The following is a 26,148-nucleotide window of genomic DNA, read 5'->3' as shown; positions in this document are numbered from 1 at the left end:
ACTGTTGTAGAATGGATATTTCAAATGCTGCAAAAAAGAGAAATAACGTGTAATCAGGGAGGGGCCACAGTTACAAAAAGAACTGTGAAAGGATGCCCACAAGAAGGGGTCCTTTCACCTCTGTTATGGTCATTGGTAGTAGATAACCTACTGGCACTCCTTGAAGAGATAGGATTTGAAATCATAGGCTTTGCAGATGATATTGTAATTGTAGTTCGTGGGAAATTTGAGCATGTAATCAGAGACAGATTGCAATATGCTCTAAACTTAACTATAGCATGGTGTAATGATGAGGGTTTATCTATAAATCCTCATAAAACTACTGTTGTTCCATTTACACGTAGAAGGAAAATGAAAATACCAGATTTGCATTTGCTGGGAACTAAAATAGTGTTTTCTCCAAAAGTGAAATATTTAGGAGTAACACTTGATAGCAAGCTCAATTGGAACTCGCATTTAGATGAAATAATACATAAGGCTACAAATGCATTATGGATTTCGTAAAAGAACATTCGGTAACAAATGGGGACTTAGACCTAAAATGATCTACTGGATCTACACTGCTATAGTGAGACCTAGAATAACATATGCGTCATTAGTTTGGTGGCCAAAAACAAAATCCAAGCATGCTCAGGAAAAGCTAGGAAAATTACAAAGGTTAGCTACAATTTCCATCACAGGAGCAATTCGTAGTACGCCATCTAAAGCACTAGATGCAATGTTAAATCTACTTCCCTTATATCTATTCGTTCAATTGGAGGCGGAAAAAAACGCACTAAGGTTGAAAAGAACAAAACAGTTCTTTGATGGAGATCTTAGGGGTCATTTAAGTATTCTAAAGGAATTCAAACTTAATCCGATACTAACTCAGGAGGACTGGATGAACAGGCAATACAACTTTGAACGACTATTCAATGTGACTGAGCCAAGCCGCACTGAATGGGAGTCAGGGGGACCTGATATTCACCCAGGATCTAGGGATTTTGATAAGGCTTACAACAAATAGGGGCCCGCCACAATAGATGAAATAACTGGTCGTAGTGGAAAATGTACCCAACAGGAAAAAAAAAAAACTACATACCACATTTATCAGATTTGAAAAAGCACGCGTACAGCTGGAATAACGTATCGAAATTGTTTTGAATGATCAATGAAAATCTCATAGCATAAAGTCTGCTTCATTTAATATTGGAACAAATTCTTTTGCTCATTGTGGCGCTCCTAGTGGACGGATTTGGAAACTTTTTTCACCCACGTGTCGGGAAATTCATTACCTTTCACCATGTATTTATGTCATAACACCAAACGATAGCATTTTGTAAACAACCGCCATGGAAGCCGAACGGAGAGATAAAATTGTGCACAGTTTTCTTGAAAATCCATTGTTGTCGGCATCTAAGCTAGCTAAACAGCTTAAAATGCCCAGAAATACCGTATGGCGTGTTATCAAGCAGTACAAGGAAACATTGACGACGGCTCGGAAGCCGCATTCGAAGCGTCGGAGTGGAACTGTCGACCGGAAACTGCGTGGGAAAGGCATCAAGGCCGTCAAGAGGAATCCCAATCTTTCAGACCGCGATTTGGCCAATAAGTTCCAGGCCGCTCACAGTACGGTGCGACGAATTCGTCTCCGGGAAGGAATAAGGTCATTCCGAGCCAGCAAACAGCCAAATCGGACGCTGAAGCAGAACAATGTGGCCAGAATCCGTGCTCGAAAGCTGTACGACCAAGTGCTGACCAAGTTCGACGGATGTATTCTGATGGACGATGAGACCTACGTGAAGGCGGACTTTGGGCAAATCCCAGGTCAAAAATTTTATTTGGCGACGGCTCGGGGGGATGTACCTGCAAAATTTAAGTTCGTGTTTGCGGATAAATTCGCCCGCAAGTATATGATTTGGCAGGGGATATGCAGTTGTGGACAGAAAACCAAAGTCTTTCTCACTGACAAGACAATGACATCAGAAGTCTACAAAAAAGAGTGCCTACAGAAACGGATTCTGCCGTTTATTCGTGCCCACGACCGTCCAGTAATGTTTTGGCCGGACCTCGCAAGCTGCCATTACAGCAAAACGGTTATGGAATGGTACGCAACGAACGGGGTCAGCATAATACCGAAGGACCTCAACCCCCCAAACTGCCCCCAGTTCCGGCCGATAGAGAAATACTGGGCAATCACGAAGCGGAGGCTTAAGGCAAAGGGAAAACTTGTTAGGAACATGACTCAAATGAAGAACTGGTGGAATCAAATCGCCAAAACGGTGGACGAAAAGGGTGTGCGCCGCCTAATGTGCCGTATTACGGAAAAAGTACGAGAATTTCTTCAAAACAGCAATGAATAATTTTTTTTTTATGAAAGAGTAAAGAAAATGCTACATTTGTATGAAAAACAAATTATGAATTCGTTAATAAATGACTGAACTACACGCAATTGTTTGTGTTCCAATATTAAATGAAGCAGACTTTAGCACCAGTCTTTAAATTCGTTTTTCTCGAAATCAGAAAAATGTCACATGGTTCAGTCTGACTTAACACCGACCAATTGTGGAATACACTCGGAAAAAAAAATCAATGACACAGAGTGTGAACTTTTTAGTTGATTTTTTAAATGAAATAAAAAACCAAAAAACCAATCCATCATTCTAGAGCTTTTTTTTTAATTTCTGGAATATTCTATGAATACTTTTTTATCTTGATGTGTTGTAGGGTTGTGTCCCATTCACCCGAAACACGTTTACCCGAAGTACATTTACCCGAATGACATTCACCCGAATGTAACAAATACCCGAATGGACATTTACCCGAATGAACATTTACCCGAATGCAACGTTTACCCGAATGCGACATTTACCCGAATGGGATGTTTACCCGAATGAAGAAGGAAAAATTCCGACAAATCAGTTTATGAGTTTTGTCGAATCTGCTGTTAGGAAGTTACGAAGTAAACTGAGAAATTGTAATGAGGAAATTCGAAAAAGATGTTGAAGACTTCGCTGTGTTATTTTTAGAAATTAGTGTAGGCACAATTGACATGCTGTCTTCTTTCCTTTCCGTATTGCTCTTTAAGACCAAGAGATCATTCAGAAATGAGCATGGGTTATGAAATATTCTGAAAATTAAACAGGTAACTTTAAGATAAAATTTTTTAATGAAAATGTGAAAAGAATAGATAAGAAAAAATGGTACTTACGTATTTGCCGCCGCAGTGCAATTTTTATCATGAGTTTATAATTTCGTGATGAAATTTATTTTGAGATCAATGTAATGGGGGCGAAGTCACCATTTAACGAGGATAAGGAATCGAGGCGGCACCAAGCCGCCGAGGTGACGCAATCCGAGTAGGCCGCCGACCCGACCCGCGGCGGTCTCTCGCAAGCAAACCTGTGTTCCACCGATTGCCCGGTTTGTTTGAAACATAGGAGACGATCCTTTAGTCAGGTTAATTATGCATGTCATGCATTTTGATTGCCTGGTTGCAAACGTGATGCACCAGATAAACGTATGGCGTCCGACGCTCGTAAACGGGCTGCGTCATCCATAAGAATGGATGGACCTAATAATACGTAATAAAACTGAATTCTTTCACTATTTTCTTTATGCTTTCATTATTTTGAAAAGGACTTTATTCAATGCCAGTACTTCTCGAATTGTACTTATTCTTCCCACGAAAAATACTTTTTGAATGGAAATTTTTGAGACAAATATGATCTTTGTATAACACTGATCAGAATTAAATACACAAATACAAATGAGGGGCTTAGAATGAAAGAGGTGTAAGTGATTTGATCGATTTCTCTACATCGACTCTCTCTTTTGGTCATAACATAGCTGCAAATTCATTCACAGCTGTATTTGACAATCTTTAAGAAAGGTCAGAACCTCATCTATCGGATGGTTTAGCAAACTCATATTGGACGATTTTGCAGTTGAGTTATTAACTAAAGAAAAAGTTGATGAAGAGAAATCGATCAAGTCACTTACACCCCCTGCATTCTAAGCCCCTCAAATACAAATATAGTAAAATTTGTGTATTATTTGAATATATCCTCCTTTTGGGTAAGTGTCGCTTTCGGGTAGATGTTACATTAGGGTAATTGTCGCATTCGGATAAATGTAACACTCGGGTAAATGTTACATTCGGGTAATTGTTGCATTCGGGTAAATGTCGCATTCGGGTAAGTGTCAATTCGGGTAGATGTTACATTGGGGTAGTTGTTGCTTTCGGGTGTTTGTTACATTCGGGTGTGTGGAATTCGGGTGAATGTCTTTCGGGTAACTGTCATTCGGGTGAGTGGGATTCGGGTAAATGTGACACAATCGTTGAACAGTTATTCTGCAAAAATGGAGCTCAGCGGGAACCCGGTGGGTATGAGACGTCAAGGAGTACAGCGAGCATGGTGGTTAGACCAAGTGAAGCAGTACCTACCGAGCACAAAATGCCTGCAGAATTCAAGATGGATAGAAACGAATTGAGTTATATAAAATAAAATAATATTGTGCTGATTGGTACTCGAAAAATTAATATCGATCCTCTACATGCGATGGAAGAATTTAAAAAGGAAGGAAGGTGGGCATTTGACTGAGAGAGGCAAAAAGATCTAAAGTCATCGGCACTGATCCAAAGAGTTCCCTATGTTAAATAACAAACGAATGAAGGAAAATTAATTTATGTTATAAGTTCAGAATGGGTAGCTCTCGGAAGAAAGGCCATTTTTTCACGTAAATTCCGATTCGAGTAACTAGAACATATAGTGTGAACACTGTCACGTTCATAATAAGCAAATCTATTTTCTATAAGTGATCTCGGAGAAACGGATTTCGAACATTTTTGTGAAGTTTTCATTCGGCCTTATAAACGAACAGAATTCATGTTTTTCCAAAATAAAAAAAAATAGACTAAACCATACTCATCTCATCCTACCAACGTATAGGCGTGCAAATTGAAAGAATTGTCCTTTGTAAACACAACCTTCTCCCATCTTTCTGGCAGCATACAAATTCCTCATCCGAAGAATTTATGATCTTTCGAAACGATCCTTAAACATACCTTCGTCATCAATCGCAACAAATAGTACTAGGAAGTGGTGATACTGGTGAATATGGTGAGTGAGCTAGAACGTTACATTGAAATGTTTCTGGGTAAGTTTGAAAGACTTGAGCAACATGTGGTCGAACTTTGTCGTGCAGTAAAATTTTCTCATATCGCGACCATTTTCCTCCAATATTCGAACCAAAAGCATTATCTCGTGTTCAGTAGCAAGATTCTGTGATGGATCATCCTGCTTTGAACAGCTCACAAAATACAACACCAAATTGGTCTTATCAAATAAACGTTTTGCCATCGATACTTAAATCTCTACTTCTAAAGCATTGGAATAATTCTCCAGACGTTCTTCTTTTAATAGCAATCATTCGATGCACTTCTAAAATTAAAAAAAAATAAACACATGGAAATAAATGTGACTGGAGAATCACTGGAGGCAATTATAAAAATAGTAATAACGATGTTTCGTCTGTCCAGTTAAGTCTCAAATGTAGAACAATCCAAAAGATACCCCTGGAAAAATGTTTCTTTTCATGAAGTTACTAAACGTGATTCGAAATTGTTTAAAACCCCCGATCATAGAGTCTAAAATGATCCTCGTTTCAAACTGATTTGTGGTGGTCGCTTTTTTGTGCCACTAAATAAAGTTTCCTAATTGAAAATGCCAAAATTTATTTAAAAAGTTTATAACTCTGGACAAATTATTGAAGATTGACCAAAATAATTAATGTTAAAATTACTGAGTCAATCAATTTTTGAAAATGTCAAATGTAGTTCCTTAGTTGATAGTCTAAACGGTGGTACCTAACCTCATATTGTGATGATTCAAATGTGAAAAACTAAAACCTTTCAATGAAAAATTACTGTCTCTATTTGAACATCTAATATATTACATAATACGCTATGTCGATTATGAACACCTAAAGACGGCGCTAGTGGTTGTATGGTTAGCGTAACATCCTCACAATCCGATCGGCCTGGGTTCAATCCCAGCTGGCGTCGTTGGGATTTTCTGAGGCGAAAAATCTCTGGTTACGACTTCCTTCGGAGGGGAAGTAAAAGAAGTTGGCCCGGCTCATGAGTTGTTGAGTCTAATAGGTAGGAACAGGTGGAGTCGCCTCCCTGATGTCGGTGATTGGCACTGAAGTTGCGGAAATAGGCCGACGAAAAAATAAGCGAAGATAAAAAAAAATGAACACCTAAGAACATAATCAAACCGTTTTTATTTTTCTAATTTCAGATGGCGTACCAAAAGTTCGCTCCTGGATCAACGGCACTGACCTCCAGTCAACTCTCTCGAGACCCCGTTCGGCAGAGGTTGTGACCGCCAATGGAGTCAACGGAACCATACCAAACGGTCGTGCCCACAACGGTGTCAACGGGGTCAATGGGATGAATGGGGTGGTAACCCGAGGACCCGGGGGTCTCCACGAGGACCTTGAATTCCCACCAACGACCCGAACTCTATCCAAAAAGAAACAGATAGTCTGGATGCGGCCACATGTAATTTATCTTGAGATCAGAGTGATTTGGCAAAATAATGATTTGTATTCGTTTTAGGATATTTGTACGAGGCCACAGTTTCGTTTGTCCCCACCAGGAACACCACTTACGGCGCGGGAACTGCCCGAACCGGTGGGACCAGGCGATCCCAGTCTGCTGGCCGCCCTAGGATGCCTATCACAATTGCCAAGACTGCTGGAACGAGTCGTCCCACCGGAACAGACATTCGATACGTCGAATGGTTACTGTGGAATGTTCAAGTAAGTAAATTGATTGATCTCAATTAACTGTATTGCGTCGGGACTCTCGCGTGAGCAAAGTCATTTTCATGATTTAAAAAATAGATTCTACGATGAAGGAAGCCAAACCCACAATTTCTCGTATAACATAAACAAATTGATTGCGAGATCACTAATGTCTCTGGGGTAAACCGAAATAGTAATTAATTTTCGACGCATATCGTGCCAACTAGAATTATTGGAAAAATTATCCAGTTGGCTAATCGAACCATTCAAATCCTGAGATCGCTGGAGAATAGGTATTACTTCACTGACACCTATTTGTCGCGATTCAATACGGCTAATAGTGCCGATAAATTCACTCCGATGCTAATAGAGTGAGCGAGGGTGCAATGGACGCCCACACGCCGACCCGCAATCGAACAAGCTAATTTCAATCTAATAGCATCATTTAGTCATGGAATAGGTTTGGGAGATGCGAACGGAGCTGGCTTTTTCTGAGCGCATCTAACCTTCGAGCGACGGGTTGAAGCAACCAACAACGAGTGTTTGAGAACAGATTCTCATATGTATATTTTCTGCAGATCCGATGGAACTTCGCTCAGAAAATACAGCGATAAATAATCTCTATATTTAGGCCCATTAAATGTTCTATTTTATTTAATTGTCTCTGCGTGTGTTACTGGAGAATTTCCGCCCCGCGAGAAATGTTTGTACATATTTTTCACTTATTTCTAGCTTAAGAAATCTTTGTCACAAACGCCTTTGGGTAGGCAATTGCGAAACGTAAAGCTAATGCATTTCAACAAGTTTGTGACCCGAGTGAACAAGCATATTACAGTCAATATTATTTTTGTACAATTGTATTATGCGATTCAAGCTTCGACTGGATAATTAAATCGCACAAATGGAAAATCAAACATAAAAGGATCCTACAAAAATAGGTTTGATTGTAACGTCGAAGGCTTTTCAAACTGTATATATTCGAGTCTAACAAACTCGTTTAAACTGATTTGTGGTGGTCGCTTTTTTGTGCCACTAAATAAAGTTTCCTAATTGAAAATGCCAACATTTATTCAAAAAGTTTATAACTCTGGACAAATTATTGAAGATTGACCAAAATAATTAATGTTAAAATTACTGAGTCAATCAATTTTTGAAAATGTCAAATGTAGTTCCTTAGTTGATAGTCAAAACGGTGGTACCTAACCTCATATTGTGATGATTTAAATGTGAAAAACTAAAACCTATCTCAGACAGTGAAAAATTACTATCTCTATTTGAACATCTAATATATTACATAACACGCTATGTCGATTATGAACACCTAAGAACATAATCAAACCGTTTTTATTTTTCTAATTTCAGATGTAATCTTTGTTCAGATATAATCAGATATAATCTAATCATGTAAAAGCGAGTCCGACCTGTATTACAATATTATAACGCACCTGTGCACACCACTACGCTGTTATTTTATATAAGTGGTTTGTTTATAACTTCGAATATTATTTTCAATGAGGTGAAATTTTAGAAATAACTGTTTCGCAGAATAGTTAGACCGCCCTGGAATGTTTTTTTTATTGTACAATCAGTTGACGAAATTTGATTGATTGATTCACACACAGGAATATAAACACTTCTCATCTTTTAGCGCTATTCTCTCTTCTGTTAATATTGCTGGCCTCGGAAAAAAGTTGCATTACTTTCTCATGCTCAAGATAAGCGCAGCTGTCATCCTCAGTGGAGAAAGTTTCGCTACTGGAAAGCAAAACCAAATCACATACAAAATTGCAGAACGAAATTCACTTTCTTGGTGACTAAATAAACGAAATAAACTCTCTTTGTTAATCTCAACAATCTCGAAACGAGTAGCATTCCTTCATTATGATGAAGATTAGCGCAAATGCAATCCTAGTCGGAAGCAGTTTTTCGACTGTCACGCGAACCCAAAAAACTTTTAACATTCCAGTACGACATTCAAGATGTTTGGTATTCCCCAAATAATTTTCCGTGACAGGGTCAATGCACACTGGAGCAGATACAAAATGGGGTTTCAGCGTAGCGAAGATGCACTATTTTTACGTACGGGTTATGAAGCACGCACGTACACACACAAATTTCCATATAGCAATGGCTTGAAGCTAAATAAATATATACACTTATCTCCGTTTTGCGCTCCTCGCAATAGAAGCCCTTCCAAAATTCCAGAACATTTATTTCCTCGTTGGGTCAACTATAGCCTTGCTTGATGATTCCCCACACAATTGTGTAGCTCAATACCTTAATGCAACGGCATCAGTTTGATGCAATGATTGCAATATCAAAGACATCAGCGCGTGAGTAATTTGGTCGCAAAACAAAGAAGAAAAAGCGATGCTCATTGCCTTGAGTACAGAACGTGACTGAAAGTTTGCCTCAGCGAGATCAACTGTTTATACTCCAGGCAAATATTCCCCTTCATTCTTATTCTTCTTTTCTTTTATTCACGGGAACTTGAAATCTTATGATTTCCCCTTCATTGCTCGTTGATAAGTTGCCCATTATTGACAGCTCTGTTCGGGAAAGCACCCAAATGGACAGAACAAATGTAAGGAGGAATGGAAACGTTTATAGTTTTCATGAATTTTAACCATTTACACACCAGGGGATCGTAATGCATAGCATATTAAACAAATCTTTTTTTTTTCGATTCGTTTGGTACATAATTTCGATTCGTTTGGTATATAAATCACCAAAATCCGTTCGTGGTGAAAATAGTTATTAACGTTAACTTAATTTCATAAAAACGTGACCGGTTTTCTGATTTGGCACCCTTAATTAAAGACGTAGTTCTACGTCAAAAATCAAAGAATGGTTGTGTCCGAGACACGACCACATAGTTGATCCCATTAGGCTATCTTTTGCATGCTGATTTTGGATATGTTTGGAAAAATACATCGATAAACTCTTTGATGTTGATTTGGTGGTTGTACGATAGTTAGTTTCATTAGCTTTTCTTCAATGTAAAAAAAAAATGTTATGGAGTGCCGAATTCGATTGACGCAAAAATCTCATTAATCTATTATGAAATGACTGAGCAATAAGCGTTTGAAATTGGACATTTTTCACGAGGGGATTGATTTTGGTTTTTTAAATGCTTGCCTCCCAGTATGTTCCTGAAAGACGTATCCTACGTCAAAAAAAAATGGAAAGGAATCCACAAATTGCCTGAGAGATAGGCGGAAGGAAAAGAATCGAACGGGGATTACTTCGTGAAAATTTTATGTTTTCTTCAACGAAAACATGTTGTCCGAGACACGACCGTGTGTGACGTGTGATTAGAACTTACTGCGATATTTGCAGAATTACAGTAGATTTCGTAATCTATATGTATAAAAATGGATTTCTGTCTGTCTGTCTGTCTGATTCTTATGGACTCGGAAACTACTGAACCAATCGACACAAAAATTGGTATGTAGGGGCTTTTGGGTCGGGGATGGTTCTTATGATAGTTCGAAACCCCTCCCCCCTCTCTAAGGGCGGGGGGCTGCCATACAAATGAAACACACATTTCTGCATTACTCGAGAATTAATCAAGCAAACCAAACGAAATTTGGCATGTGGAGGTTTTAGGATGCAATAAATGTTTCTGTGGTGGTTAGACACTCCTCCCCCTCTCTAAAGGGGGGGCTGCCATACAAATGAAACACAAATTTCTGCATTACTCGAAAATTAATCAAGCAAACCAAACCAAATTTGGCATGTGGAGGTTTTAGGTCTGCCATACAAATGCAGCATAAATTTCTGCATAACTCAAGAACTAATCAAGAAAATGAACCAAATTTGGCATGTGGAGATTTTAGGAGGCAATAACTGTTTCTAAGGTGGTTTGACACTCCTCCCCCTCTCAACAGGAGGGGGGGTCTGAATAACTCGAGAACTAATCAAGCAAATGGAATCAAATCTGGCATATAGAGGTTTTAGAGATTGATAAACGTTTCTATAATGGTTCGATACTCCTCCCCCCTCTCCAAGGGGAGGCTGCCATACAAATGAAACACAAATGTTTGCGCTAACGAAATTAATTTTCGTTCGAAAATGGAAATGGACATTAATGTGATAAAACGCACTCCTACTCCACTATCGTCTTCTATCTATTAGGCTGTCAAAAAAGTCCTGCGGTATTTTTTTTTGAATTTTCATTTGTTCATAAAATTAGTTACAATTATCTGTTTTAAGTCAAATATGCGCCGTTTTGTTCGATGACTTGTTCCCGACGAGATGCCAACTTCATAATACCCCTGTTATAGAAGCTCGCTTCCTTATTGGCAAAAAACTCGGATAGCCAATTTTCACAGGCCTCTTTTGTGGCTAACTTCTGACTACCTAGCTCGTTCGCCATGGACAAAAACAGGTGGTAGTCACTTGGTGCAAGGTCCGGACTATATGGCGGATGCAAAAGAACCTCCTATCCGAGCTTCCGGAGCTTCTGGCGCGTCACCAAAGAAGTGTGTGGACTGGCGTTGTCCTGATGGAAGACAATGCGGCCTCTGTTTATCAAAGATGGCCTCTTCTTCATGAGTGCTACCTTCAAGGGGTCCAGTTGTTGGCAGTACAGGTCCGAATTGAGCGTTTGGCCATAGGGAAGCAGCTCATAATAGATTATTCCCTGACCATCCCACCAAACACATAGCAGAACCTTCCTGGCCGTTAATGAGAGCTTGGCCACCGTCTGAGCCGCTTCAGCGGGCTTCGACCACGACCGTTTGCGCTTCACGCTGTCGTAAGTGACCCACTTTTCATCGCCAGTCACCATCCGCTTCAGAAACGGGTCGATTTTGTTGCGATTCAGCAGCGATTCACATGCGTCGATACGGTCAAAGATGTTTTTTTGCGTCAACGTGTGTGGCACCCATACATCGAGCTTCTTTGTGAATCCAAGCTTCTTCAAATGGTTAATAACGGTTTGATGACTTATCCCCAGCTCTTGGCCGATGCTACGGCTGCTACTATGCCGGTCCTTCTCGGCTAATTCAGCGATTTTGTCGCAATTTTCGACGACAGGCCTTCCGGAGCGTGGCGCATCTTCGACGACCTCTACACCAGAACGAAAACGTTGAAACCACCGTTGTGCGGTGGAAATGGAAACTGTATCGGGTCCATAAACTGCACAAATTTTATTGGCAGCTTGAGATGCATTTTTGCCTTTGTCATAGTAGTACTGTAAAATATGTCGGATTTTCTCTTTATTTTGCTCCATATTTGCGACACTATAACTCACGAACGACTTAACCAAACAAAACACTGTCAAGGACTATATTATAGCGGGCAAAAATATTTTTCCAACAAGCTATAACTCGATACAATGAATACAACTAGAACTACGCGCTTACAACGACACTTCGAGGAAATACCGCAGGACTTTTTTGACAGCCTAATATATAAATATGAATAGATCGCCGAATGTGTTGATAAGAGCAAAACTCGAGAGAGGAATTGTCTGATTTAGGGGTGAACTTGAACGAGAATTGTGTCTGAGATAATCTGATATTATAATGACGAGTTTTGGTAGAAGTACTAGGAATTTTATAGTAAAAGGTAATTTCAAATGTATTTTTTTTAATCAATGAACAATTCTGCGATTGGACCCATGAACAGCGCTTAGTAAGAAAACATGGATGTGATAACGAAAAATAAATTTTGGGCGGGACGATGTTTGTCGGGTCAGCTAGTGCGTTATAAAAATCCTGTTTTTGGCACTTTTTTAAAATCGATGCAAATAATTTATATATTTTTTTGTCGAAGTAACATATTATCCTTGTACAAAATTCATTGGATTTTTCAAAACTGCCTTTCGATTTGCGGTGCGATGGTTGTTTATTGAATTATTCATCATTAAAGAGTAATCAAAGGGTCATCAAAGGGTAATTTTTCATTCAAACTGAAATATCTCGGTGTGGGAAGGTCCAAAAGGAACATTCTGGGAACCAAATAAAAGCTGGTTGATAAGGTTAATTGGATTTGCTGTTGAGATGGTATGCAAAAAATTGTGTTAGTCAAAATATTCTTGAAAATACAAAGAAAAATCGATTTTTCAATTCTTCGCGATATTGTTGCCCATTACACGTACACACACCGAGATAAAAATATGTATGTAAAAGTTGTAGCTTCAAAATGATGCGCATTCCATCGATATGCGTTGATTTTTCACGAAGTTACAGTATGTCAAAAATCACTCAAAATTTCCGACTTCGTACTCCGTTCCTCTAATTTTTTTGTCGAGTGTAGAATACGGTAAACAAGTGAAATTTGGCCCTCAAAAACGATAAGTAAATGTAATGAATGATTTGTTTGAAAATCCCGAGTAAAACGGGATTATGATTAATTCTTTGTACTATCGAATTTGTATCAGAGCATTTTTATTCGTATAAAACTATTGAAATATATTTCTCGATGATTATACATTCTGTATAGCCGTTCTCTCACTCTTGTCACTCACTGATGAAGATTCGAATGTTTGTTCCAATCCAGTCGTAACTGTGTTGTACGGTTGACTAATTCCTAAATCATTCGTTTGTGTATTGGTGCTCTCAGAAGAATTTTCTGGATATCTACTGGTATCATCGCTAACTTCAGTATTAATCTCAGCAGTAGTAGAGTCATCCGCCAACGTCGTGCTTTTGGGTGTTGTTGTTGCCGGGTAAGGACCCGCCACAATCATCGCTTCCTCCCAGTTCTTCTTCGGTGGCAGCTCCGGGTTGTTATATCTGATCCCGTAAGGATGCAGTCCATAAATCATGTAATCCATTGCGTACATCTGCTGGCCCCCAACATAGTGGAAGCTGATGGCGAGATCTGAGCAACAGTTTTCACCGTAGAACGGTTCATAAAACGAGTAGTAATTGTACCAAAAATTGGGGTCCTCCGCGGGATTGGATGTTAGATGGAAAACCGGTTCCATTGGTAGAAAACGTTTCCTGCCGAAAAAATCACGGGAGTCACCCGCGGTGACGTTAACGCTTTCCATGCACTTTCCTGAAATAAAAACTTTTTTACATTTAGTCATTCCAAATCCATGTGAACTAACCCATTTCTAAGTCCTCTGTTTCATATGCTGTCGAACAGTGCGCTGAATCGTCCAAAGCTTGCTCGATAAACCGCTTCAAAGCCTCCCGACTTAGCACATAACCTGCTCCACCAGAGAAATATCCCTGGCTAACATACTCCGGGTATCGAAACTTACTTCCGAAGTAAATCGGAAACTCCGGTGAGTATGGGTACAGAAAGTACCTTAGATTCTCGACGATGACATACCTGAAACAAATCCCCATGATAGATTATTTTGCAATTGGGACACATCTCTATTTTACCGACGTATCATCATCCGCCTTCATGAACCAGTCGTACTCATTCAGGTGATGCTCGTACACATAACGAAACGCTTCCCTCGTTTTGTTCCACAAATGTTGCCTCCCCTCGCCAACCGGAAGCGCAACCGTTCCAACTTTCTCATCTTCGGTGGAACTCATCAGCAGCAGTTTGTTGCACCTTCGACCCCAGGTTCGCTTCACATGAAGTGCCTTTGTCTCGTGATTCGCAGGGGTGGTCATAACCCAGCATAGCACCCGAACGTTTTCGGTGAGACTGAGTGGATGCGGAAGCCGCTCTTCCAACGTCCTGAGATCGCTTTGATTTGACTGTAGCACCGAGATAATTGTGAAGAGGCATGCCACGGTGGTGCCGATTAGGAACGCGAAATGCTTGCGCGATATGAAGGGTTTTCCTGAAAAAAGAGAATAATTAAATCAATTTATTTCGTGTCCAGCAGAAAGGAAAAAATCTAAAAAAAATTATATTCAATTTCTATTGTTTTCATGATAGATTATTTTGTCACGTGAGATTGAGTTTCACATCCAACAAACAAGAAAACATTTGTAATCAACATTAATCTGATTGTCAACATATATCCCTTTGATAGGTTTTCAAGTCAATATCATGCAACTTGAATCGTATAACTAATTAATCTAGACCCAAGCGGAATTCCGCATTATTCCTGGGAGGGATGAGATCATTCGTCTCGAAAGAAGGTAGAAAAAAATGATGAACGTGAGTTCTCCAACTTTATGTGCTCGATGAGATTTTAATCCAGTGATTGTGCAGGTCAGCAATAACGCAATTCAAGTTCGTGTCTGGCGCTGCTGGCATGCTATGAGACCATCAACATTTTAGCCACTCCAGTATCCAACATCGGAGATTTTCGAGCAGTGATATTAACGGACATTTTCAACATATCGTGTATGTGGCAATTTGGGACGCCACTGATGGCAGTCAAAAGTGTGGAAAAGTGCTTTATCTTGAAACATGACCTCGTTCCATTCCAGAAGTGTTGAAATCAAATTATGAACGTTCCATGAACGTTAATTAATCGACTATGGAAAAATGCAAAACCAAAGATCTTTTTTTTTATTGCTTGCAGCATGAAATTTTCATCAATACGATTAATGTCATACATCGCAATAAATGTTTAGAGCTGTTCATTTGTTCATCCAAGGATTTTGTTTTTCAGTCTATTTTGATTCTCAGCTTGTGTTGTGCGTCGAATCAGTCCTGTCATTCGAGTTTCGATCTAGGAACGGTTGCGTTCTTCATACTTCTACTGTAATGAGTGGCATCGAGTGGAGTTCGTCTCTTAATTGCAGAGAGACTGAAATGAAAATAAACATAACACTCTGAGTGTTTCATCGCGCAGCAGCTTCTATTGTTGTACAACATAATTTTAGTTTTGTTTTTTTTTTAATTTTTCATGTACAGATTGTCCGAGTGCCGCTTCACTTGGCTTTATTAAGTTTTAGGGATTACCGGTAGAGATACACCGAGAAAACCGACAGATTAAAATATATTTCTCCAGTAATCATCAGTTTTCAAGAAGTATCAATATGTCGGTATAAAGAGAATCAGCGATAAAATTGCATCGCACAAATATCATTCGACAGAATCCAACCCTTCATCCGATTGTCAACAAAATTTTAGGTTATTGAACTAAATTAAAAATCTTTGCCATTTTCCAGGAATTCAATTTTGCTTCTGAATGCAAATTCCCGCACCATAATCTATTCATGAGGTTTCGTACAACATCAGAATCGATTTCTTTTCGCTTATTTTGGCGTGTTTTTTTTTCATTTCTTCTACTATTCTGACTATATCCAGATGTTTATGAAAATTCTACTTTATATAGATACAATACTTCTCAACCACCCGCTGCTCCCAAGTACTTGAGAAATTTAGGTCATTTGACACAAAATTGACACATTTCCCTCACATCACATGGCAAATCTCACCAAATGCGACCAGAAAATCATATTACGGTTATGTGATTTCAGAAGTGAAAAGGTTACTTTTAAGGGCATTAATTTAAATATACCTATCAATTAACAGTATTCGTTATCACGAAAGGTGTGTATCGCCTTGAACCCGAACAAAGCTTTATCTACAAGGGATCGAAGAACTAAGATAGAAGAAACTGTCTGATTAAGTTAAGCCTTTGATTACTTCCGATAACGGATAACGATTATTACCTACTAGGTCACTACCAGAAAGTATTCTGTTACGTTTAGTTACATTTTTCGATAAGCATGTGTATTATCTCAGGCGCATAGTTCCTGGCTCAATAAGCATTGATTCATATTAAGTAGGATATACGAATCTGCTACCGTCACATATGTATAATGTGTGTTCAGAAAATAACGGAATTTTCAAATATCGTGGGTATCCTATATCGAGTAAAAAAATGGATGGGTTATATCTATGATATAACCGCAAGGTTGACGTGGGACTACTGTTTGCTTAGTAATCATTTGTTTGTATTGATTAAATTATTGATTGAACGGGACAATTTTCGAATTCAACTGAATTCAACATATTTGCTGGGTAAGTAAAGCATTTGAACAAACGCCATGTAATGTAAGGCACCTTGACACAATTCGATGGGAACAAAAGTTCACCCAACTTGCAAGTATTTGCAATGCCAATTTCCCTAGGCACCTTGGCTTTGTTGACTGTGTTGGGGAAACCATAAATCGGGCCAATCAAAACGGGGCAGATAGGGCGTTTAGATAGCGCTTGACTGACTGACTTGAGTGTATATACAGTAACGTCTCGATTATATCACTGGGCGTTTTTATCACTCTCGAATTTTCGAGGGTGTGTAGTCAATGCGGATGAAATTACATTGCCGTTTCGCAATATCTTCCATTCTTGCATCGAGCTGTGTGTGTCATCATTAGGATCGAGTGATGTCCGCTCGTTGTGTCGCAGTTTCTTACTCCTCACTCGAAACTGCGGTTTCATTCATTCCATCAGTGGAAAGAAACTCTACTCCATACTTCTCCTTCGCTGGTCTTTCCCGACAGGGAAAGAATCCATTCTCGCTCGATGTTCGCCAGCAACGATGTTGCTCCGATGACCACCAAACGAGAAGTGGTGTGGATTCAAATCGAATGTATTAGTTGCTCGTTATTGACGGTACGGGTACGGGAGGCACACAAATCGATCGGCAGAACAAATGTATGGGAAAATAGGAATGCTTCAAAATTTTCATTAATTTAAAACGTTTAGGGGTTAGGGAATTGTAATATCAAACAAATTTTAGAGAATTTCCAATTCGACTGGTATCCAAATCATCAGAAACAGCTGTGAAAATAGTTATTAACGTAAACTTTATTCCATAGCAATGTGACCTGTTTTCTGATTTGGCACCCTTCCTGAAAGACGTAGTTCTACGTCAAAATTCTTGCTGTTGGATTTATAGCGTATACAACATATTTCTTTGAAAGCTTGAAAGTATATTATATTCATAAGCTCAGAATAAAAAACTATGAATAATTCTGAGCAACTTTCTCTTCGATTGCGTGAAATGAGATTCACGACCTATGCCGTTTCCCAGTTTGAGCCGCGGAAGAGACAGTCGTGAAATATATTATCTAATCAGTTGTAGAAATTCCTTATCGCAATAATTGGTAATACTTTTGACGTGGGACTACGTCTAACCGGAGTATATGGGGGGGTAAAATGAAAACCTAAACACAGAGCATGCAGGAAAAAATGAAAGATTCCGAATGCTTATAACTCGAACATTTCTTACTGGATCGGAAAGATGTTTGCATCAATTGATAGGGAATGTTTCTACGCTTCTATCGCAATTAATAAAATGTTATTTTCCACTAGATAAACAATTGAATAACTGTAAAATGTTAAGCGTTATCTTAACGCCCTAACTGCCTCATTTTGATTGGCCCGATCTACGGTTTCCCTAACACAGCCATCAAAACCAAGCAGCCTTGGGGAAATCGGCATTGCAAATACATAAAAGTATGGGAACTTTCGCTCTCACCGAAATATGTTCCCTAACACAGACTTCAAAACCAAACAGCGTTGGAGAGATCGGCATTGCAAATACATGAAAGTCGGGGGTATTTTTGTTCTGACTGAAATGTTTTTCCCTAACACAGATTTCAAATACATGGAGCGTGGGGAAATTGACATTCCAAATACATGTAAGTCGGGAGCTTTTTTGTTCCGACTGAAATGTGTTTCCCTAACACAGACTTCAAAACTATGGAGCGTGGGAAAATAGTCTCAGCAAATAAATGCAAACTGCGAGTACTTTGTACTCGCTTGCCTTTGTGCAAACTAGAATATGTTTCCTTAACACGGTCTTCCGAGAAGTACGTACACTTGAGAGATGCAAACTTCAGAAGGAAACGTAAAATGAAATAATCGTTTGATAATTCTTCCGTTCACATATTTTGTCCTAGGTATCATACCAAACGTAAAAGGACTGTCATAAAATTTACTTGTAATGAAGAACATAATCTATCACAATGCATGAATTTACCTTATATGGAATTATACAATCTTTTTACTCATAAAGCGAATATATTGAATTCATTGAATTCGAGAATTGTTTCATTCAATCAAAAATTTAATCAATACAAACAAATGATTGGTACGATAAGGTAGTCCCGCGTCAACCTTGCGATTATATCATAGATATAACCCACCCATTTTTTGTAATAGATTTATTCTTGTGTAGTGACAACTAAGCGATATAAGCTAATGGAAAAAAATGAGTGGGTTATATCTATGATATAACCGCAAGGTTCACGTGGAACTACCTTAGCTTAGCAATCATTCGTTTGTATTGATTAAATTCTTGATTCACAGTTTCCAAATTCAATTGAGTTCAATATATTTGCTCTGTGAGTGAAAAAAATGAACAAATGCCGTGTAAAGTCAATTCATTTATTGTGATTGATTGTTCTTCGTTACAAGTAAATTTAATGACGGACCTTTTACGTTTGGTATGATGACTAGAACAAAATATATGTACGGAAGAATTATCAAACGTTTGATGAACCAGCCTAAGGCTGAAAATCTTTCCAATAAAGACAAAAAAAAATTATCAAACGATTATTTTATTTTACATTTCCCTCTGAAGTTTACATCCCAAAAGTGTACATACTTCTCGAATCTCGAATTTGCTTGAAACTGGGAAGTTCATTCGCTTCTAGTGGCTGCACGATTTTCCCAGGTTCCTAAGTTTAGAAGATCATGTTAGGACAGACATATTCCACTCTGCACAAAGGCAAGCGAGGACAAAAGTACTCGCAGTTTGCATTTATTTTCAGAGCCGATTTCCCCAGAAACCTCGGTTTTGAAGTCTGTGTTAGGGAAACACATTTCAATCGGAACAAAAATACCCCCGATTTGTATGAATTCGCAATGCCGATTTCCCCACGCTTCATGGATTTGAAGTCTGTGTTAGGGAAACACATTCCAGTCGGAACAAAAATACCTCCGACTTGCATGAATTTGAAATACCGATTTCTCCAGGCACCTTGGTTTAGAAATCCCTATTAGGGAACACATTTCGGTGGGAACAAAAGCTCTCCCTACTTTCGTGTGTTCTTTTTCTTCTTTTTGGCTTTAAGAGGGTTTAAACTTTTCAGTTCACTCGCCTCTAGGCTATTTCGTGTGTTTGCAATGCCAATTTCGCTGCTTGGTTTTAAAGTCTGTGTTAGGGAACATTTTTCGATGAGAACAAAAGTCCCCCTACTTTCATGTATTTGCAATGCCGATTTCCCCAAGGCTGCTTGGTTTTGATGACTGTGTTAGGGAAACCGTAAATCGGGCCAATCAAAACGATGCAGTTAGGGCGTTTAGATAACGCCTAACATTTTACAGTTATTCAATTGTTTGTTAGTTGCGATAGATGCGTAGAAATATTCCCTATCAAGTGATGCAAACATCTCTCCTATCCAGTACGAAATGTTCGAGCTATAAGCATTCGAAATCTTTCATTTTTTCCTGCATGTTCTGTGTTTAGGTTTTCATTATACCCTCCATATATTCCGGTTAGACGTAGTCCCACGTCAAAAAAATTATAGGAGGTTGTGTCCACGATACGATCGCATTGTTGGCGTAGAACTACGCTGTTATCTTATATAAGTCGCTTATTTATATCTTCGGATATCATTCTATAACGCTTTGGCGCACTTAAGTCTGCTTCGCCATAACGTCAGTTTAATGCATTGATGCATCCTCGAAGGCACCAACGAAGCCCTTATGATGACGGAAAACAAACAATGTTAACTGCTTGGAAAAAGACTGAATTATGCCACACAGGTTGTACCCTGTTGTAACACCCATCGATGCGAATTCGCTGATGAGTTTGTCAAGAGCGACCGCCTTCACCACCAGCGGGGGGAGCTTGATTTGAATGCGTTCGTTTTTTGCAGGGCTCGAGCCTGCCTTCCTCTTCTTCTTGCTCATCACACACTACGCGAAGTGTCCAATTTATGACGCGGAAAGAAAAACACACGTTACGAATAACGCCAAAAACGAACTGAAAAAACCACACGACGATATCCAAGTTGGATTACCACTAGTGGGGTCCAATTTTAGATCGAAGTGCAGCGAAAGCAAAGTGAACTGGATTGCTCAACAGTCCGATGCCGAATGAAAGTTTGACTCAGCGAGATCCACTGTTTATACTCTAGGCAAGTATTCCCCTTCATTCTTCTACTTTTTCTTTGTTCACGGAGACTTTAAATCCTACGACTTCCCCTCCGTTGGTCGTCGATAAGTTGTTCGTTATTGACAGCTCTGTTCGGGAAAGCACACAAATGTACAGAACAAATGTATGGGAAAATGGAAACGCTCAAAGTTTTCATGAATTTTAACCATTTACAAACCAGGGAATTCTAATGTATAGTATATTAAACAAATCTTACGGAATTTTCGATTCGTTTAGTATGAAAATCGCCAAAATCCGTTCGCGGCAAAAATAGTTATTAATTTTATTTCATAAAAACGTGACCTGTTTTCTGATTTGGTACCCTTAATGAAAGACGTAGTTCTACGTCAAAAAAACAAATCACAAATCGCTCAACAATTCGGTATACACTGTACGATAATCACAAGAATGCTAAAGGACCAGGACTAATTTATGAAACTGTATATTTAGAAATGATCGAGCACTATAAGACAAATTAAATGTGCTGCTGAAGGTGTGTGGCTCCTAAAACCGAGGAATCACCCAACACGCTCTGTGACACTATGTCGCTCTGTCTTAACCCGCAGCCTGTAAGAGGACGGCACAACCAAGTGCGCGACCCCGAAGATAGTAACGCACCAAGTTTGTGCATACAAGGTGATATTATTTAATAGGGAATTACAGCCGTTATCGACAAGGTTATCGTTATAAACTAGTAGCAGCGCACAGGAGGTAGAATTGTTTTAATGTTTAAATTAATTGATGGTAGATATGTTTACTCTAAGGGAAAATACAGCAAGCTAGAAACGGTTGTATACGGCTGTGGTGGTTGACAGTATCTGCGTCGTTTAAGTTCTGCGATTCTTGTCTCAGTTTTAAAGTTTGTGCAATGATTAATTTCAAAGAATAATTTTTCAATTAATTGAAGACTTAGACCGACTTAGAATTAGTTAAACCAGGGGTTTTCAAATTTATAGTACTTTTTATAGCAAAAACATTTGACGGAGCACCTGCATTTTTAATCAATTAAACAAATTCTATTTGCATTGACATTACCCAACTGGAAACAACTCCATTTCATTTGCGCGTCGCAGTTAGACGACATCTGGAGTAAACAAGATAAATCACTATATGCCAAGTGAAATTAAATTAAAGAACTTTTTATGCGATGTGGGTTTTCAAGTGGGAGCATTTGCTATAACTTCGCGGAGCACAAATTTCCCGCGGAGAACCATTTGAAAACCCCTGACTTAGACCGTTGACCAGGTATATAATCGCAACGAATTTGCCTCATTTTTCAAAATGATTACCAGATAAACATTGATTCGTTTGGAGGGAAAAAGGCATCGCATGGTTCAAAGCTAACAAAAAACGGATAATTTTCATGTTACAATGTTTTTGGTACTCATAAACATCCATTGATGATAGATTGATTCAAAGTGAATTCTTGCTTCTAAAATCAGTTTGTTCTGGAAATTTCCGAAAAAGACTACAAGCTAAGGGCGTTCCGATAAAAGATAACTGCATTGCGCACCTTTCCTTGCGTGGATGAAATGTCCTCTGGGGATGGACTAATTAAAGATTTTCCAATGCCAACAGAATGATGAATCATGGGCTAATTCAAATCATAAAAGTAATATATCGAGAAAAATTTGAAATGTCAATCATGCTAAATTCAGAAATACTGGGCGAGGCATTGAACCTGCGCAAAGTTTCTGCTCAATCGGACATGATTTAGGGGTGCCTCAAAGCGCTCCATGTTTTGATTTTTTCTTCGCTCCCTTGGAAGATTCTCGAGGTTAAAAAAAATCAAAACTTTGAGCGTTTTGAGGCATCATTTTTTGGGCCAATAATCAAAATGTACATGATCGGTTTTTGAAATTCGATGATGAAATTGTTTTCATACATCCATTGCCACCCTAATATAGCTATTTGAATATTGACAGCACGTCAACCACAATCACCTCGAAGAAGGATTGATATTTCATACACATCTTATCGGAATAGTGAAAAGGATGAAGATACCGATGTTGAGAAAGATGAAGATGAAGAAAGAAAAAGAAGAATAGTTACAGCAATCAACCGGAAATAGCAGCTCTGAAATATGCGATCTGACAACGCAAACAGAATGCAATTCATGCAAAACTTCAATTCAAAATGTGAGTAATGCGATATAATGGGAAGAACAAAATAACTTAGATTTAGCTACAATGTTTTTTACTGGATATTTTCGAGAAAACAAGAGAAATTACTATGACAAAAGCACTGTAACTATGATTTTGTTATATCATGTTATACTGTGTTGTTTTACGGGTCCATGTGATAAATATTGTAATAAATGTTTTACTATAAATTTTGCATGAAGCACGAAGAATAATGTTTAAATCATACATATTGGAGGGAAAAAAATATTTTTCGTTTAATAAAAATATGTGTTTCGAATATATCACGTTTCCATTTTATCACGCCAAAATGTTTTTGAGCGTGACATAATCAAGAATTGAAAAAAATGTTTTTGACTTGATTATATACATGATTCTATTATATACAGTGGAATGAAATTGGAGACTGTATATAATCGACTCCGCCTTGTGCATAAAAAAATATAATTTTTCATACTGTATATAATTGAGTCTGTATATAATCGAGTCCGAACTGTATTACAAATAGTGTCATCCATTTGAAAGTGACAGTTTATGCATCTCTGCAAAATATTAATCTCGATAAAAAGTTGACACTTAGTCCTGTTTGAAAGTAAATGAAATTAATGCCGAACCACACATTGTTTAATGAACAAATGTATGAATGAGTATCGAAATTTTTTAATGTAGAATCAAGTATCTCCGAAACATCAATTAATCACATAAATTACCTGCATAGATACACAACACAACATAATTTTCAGGCTACTTACTTGGAACCAAACTGATATTTCTCCTATCCATTACTGTAACGTTATCGACCATCGTTTGAATAGTTATGAGAATAATTAAAATATTTCTTCACAATGTATCATATCCATTCTAATCACCATATACCATACACCTCTGACACTTCTCAAATACATCACTTCTCTAACAAGCCATTTAATTATCCGCTTCTTCGACACAAGTTCACGCTTTTTCGCCGTATTATTTTCCCATCTCCAATGCCACGCCACCATCGGATTGTGAATTCAATTAAGGTTCTGCAAACGCCGCTATCACTAACAGTAAACGTAATTAGACATCTCCTCCAAACCGTAGCATAAAATTTCGTCAAGCACTTGAGCACTTCATTCACTTTTCAAACTTGAGATCGAAAGCCAAACAGACACTACCGCTCCACGAATTTCGGAGGGCACATTAGTATGCCCAACGGAAGAACTACTACCAGCGATCGCGCGCGCAAATCAATTCCACTGTCAAAACTACCAATCCGTCCGGGACGAGATTTGAAACACAAATGATGTGCGCGACTCATGTCCTAAGCAAGCTTCTTCCTTAACGTTGCAACGAGATAAGCCTTCTTCTGCCAGACATTAGATGCACGGCTTTCGGAGGCATAGGAGAGGGCACTTGGTTCGTGCCGATGTGAATAAGTTGATGATGCGCCTAATGTATCCATGACACGGTGTCGAAACTAGGAACTTGCATAGAAAATTTCAAGCACTGACAGCGATCGAAGTTTGTTTATGAGCTGCTTCCTCCGGCACTCTGTGCAGTGTAGTTCATATTACACGCCATTTGCCACCGGATCATCCAACTCTGCCGCGATGTCACGAAGTCCTGGTTGGGAGAGAAAAAAAAACTAACCAAACATGGGATAACATCATGATTAGCAACCGATTATAGCGCGTTGTGATTCGAGCTTGTGTCACCGGTTTGCAAATGCATGTCTGCAGCATGTACTCCTTGAACCGATTGGAAATAATTGTTTGAAAAATATGTTTTTCTTTTCGAATTGACATAGACGATGAGCCACTGAGCCTCCCTTCCACGGAAATCCGGACGCATATATACACACTGAAGCTCGATGCCACCAGTTGGCCTTGACTGATTGCCGCGCGGGCTTTACCCTGCTGTATTGATCAATTTACAACATCAGACAAGAAGAGATGATTATTACGTAACCTTGTCGATTGACGACAAATGATTATTGTCAACAGGATAGAATAACTTACTGTCTAGACTGTGTTTCCCCATTCACCTATTCTTTCTTTATTAACATATCAATGGTAAGCAGATGATTAACTTTAGTAAATGCACATAACGAATAAATTGATTAGGTGTCATTTACATGTTAATAGGAGTAATCGTTCAATTGAATTCCAATCATTCCAATATGCTTACAGAAAAATAGCTGTAGAGATAGCGTATCATTTTTCTATTCTATTTGATATTTGAGATGAATGAAATAAAAGATCTTCCTGGTTCAATATCATTTGAACAAGAATTCCGCCGAACAAAATCAGAATAACAGAGCGGCGTCGTCAGCATGCATAGGGAGGCCTAATGGTATTTATCTTCCCACAATTCGAATTGTCCCAAAGGTGCTCTACGTTTCTGCCGAGGAAGCTTGATGGATGTGGTACGCATAAAGAATACAAATAATGTTTATAAACTGAAAAATACGAAAAGATGCATTTAAATTTCAGCTGTACTTTGATATTATTTTTCTGTATCCTTCCTTGTCTCAGTATACGAATCGGTTCGTACGAGGTACGTTCTAAAGGTATCGTAACTTTTGAGTTTCCGTTAGTGACATATTTTTGTGGCGTTAAATTGGTATCGATGTCTCTAACTTATGCCGACAAATTCGACCATTTTGAATGTTCAGCAATTCCACGCCAATTCAGCCGGCCGCTGACCCGACCATCTCCGATTCTTTTGAAACTTGGCACTTATTATGGAAACTACTAAAAATCATAATTTTCATTATCATATGGTCAATTTAGGTTACGACTGATTTATGTATGAATATATGAGGCATATATGAATCGGGTCACAAAAACAACGACACAACGATAACTTTTTTTATCGTGGACTACAAATTTACCTCAGGACGCCGCTAAAGAAATGACAAATATAGCACAATTCAAAAGGACAACAATTGACTTCGTTAAACAATTGATTGACTCCTGACATAAATGTCACCGAATGATAGTCGCGTCTTGCGAGATGGTTTCGATTCCGCAAAGTATTTAATTTTGATAAATTTCCAAGAAAACATATCTTTATTAATTAGGAAGGGTTTTTCAATAAAAATATACGGAAAAGTATAGGAAGCGTGTGTTTTGAGATATAAAAGTTTTTAATATTAAATTCGTAATTTGAGTAATATTGTTT

At 38.5% G+C, this 26,148-nt stretch overlaps 2 protein-coding genes across 4 annotated transcripts in view; one reads left to right on the top strand and one right to left on the bottom strand.

The window, feature by feature from the left end:
- Positions 1-26,148, top strand: part of LOC129765073 (calpain-11-like) — a 255,570-nt gene that overhangs the window by 216,158 nt on the left and 13,264 nt on the right. For both annotated transcript variants that reach the window (XM_055764924.1, XM_055764923.1), the window contains 2 exons: positions 6,285-6,547; positions 6,605-6,807. In XM_055764924.1, the coding sequence (XP_055620899.1) occupies positions 6,285-6,547; positions 6,605-6,807 (466 nt within the window). The remainder of the gene's footprint in view (positions 1-6,284; positions 6,548-6,604; positions 6,808-26,148) is intronic.
- LOC129765075 (glycoprotein-N-acetylgalactosamine 3-beta-galactosyltransferase 1-like) lies at positions 12,495-24,736 on the bottom strand. Of its 2 annotated transcripts, none has more exons than XM_055764925.1 (4): positions 23,736-24,736; positions 14,143-14,551; positions 13,856-14,082; positions 12,495-13,815 (listed from the first exon to the last, which is right to left on the bottom strand). In XM_055764925.1, the coding sequence occupies exons 1-4, from the start codon at positions 23,785-23,787 to the stop codon at positions 13,226-13,228; spliced, it is 1,278 nt and encodes a 425-aa protein (XP_055620900.1). In that variant the 5' UTR covers positions 23,788-24,736; the 3' UTR covers positions 12,495-13,225. The 2 variants fall into 2 exon arrangements, with proteins under 2 accessions (XP_055620900.1, XP_055620901.1); XM_055764926.1 differs by having other exon boundaries at positions 12,496-13,803; positions 23,736-24,730.

Source organism: Toxorhynchites rutilus, chromosome 2, assembly GCF_029784135.1.
Source record: "Toxorhynchites rutilus septentrionalis strain SRP chromosome 2, ASM2978413v1, whole genome shotgun sequence".
NCBI lineage: Eukaryota > Metazoa > Arthropoda > Insecta > Diptera > Culicidae > Toxorhynchites > Toxorhynchites rutilus.
Note: the sequence above shows the minus strand (reverse complement) of the source record. Positions and strands in the feature narration are given on the sequence as shown.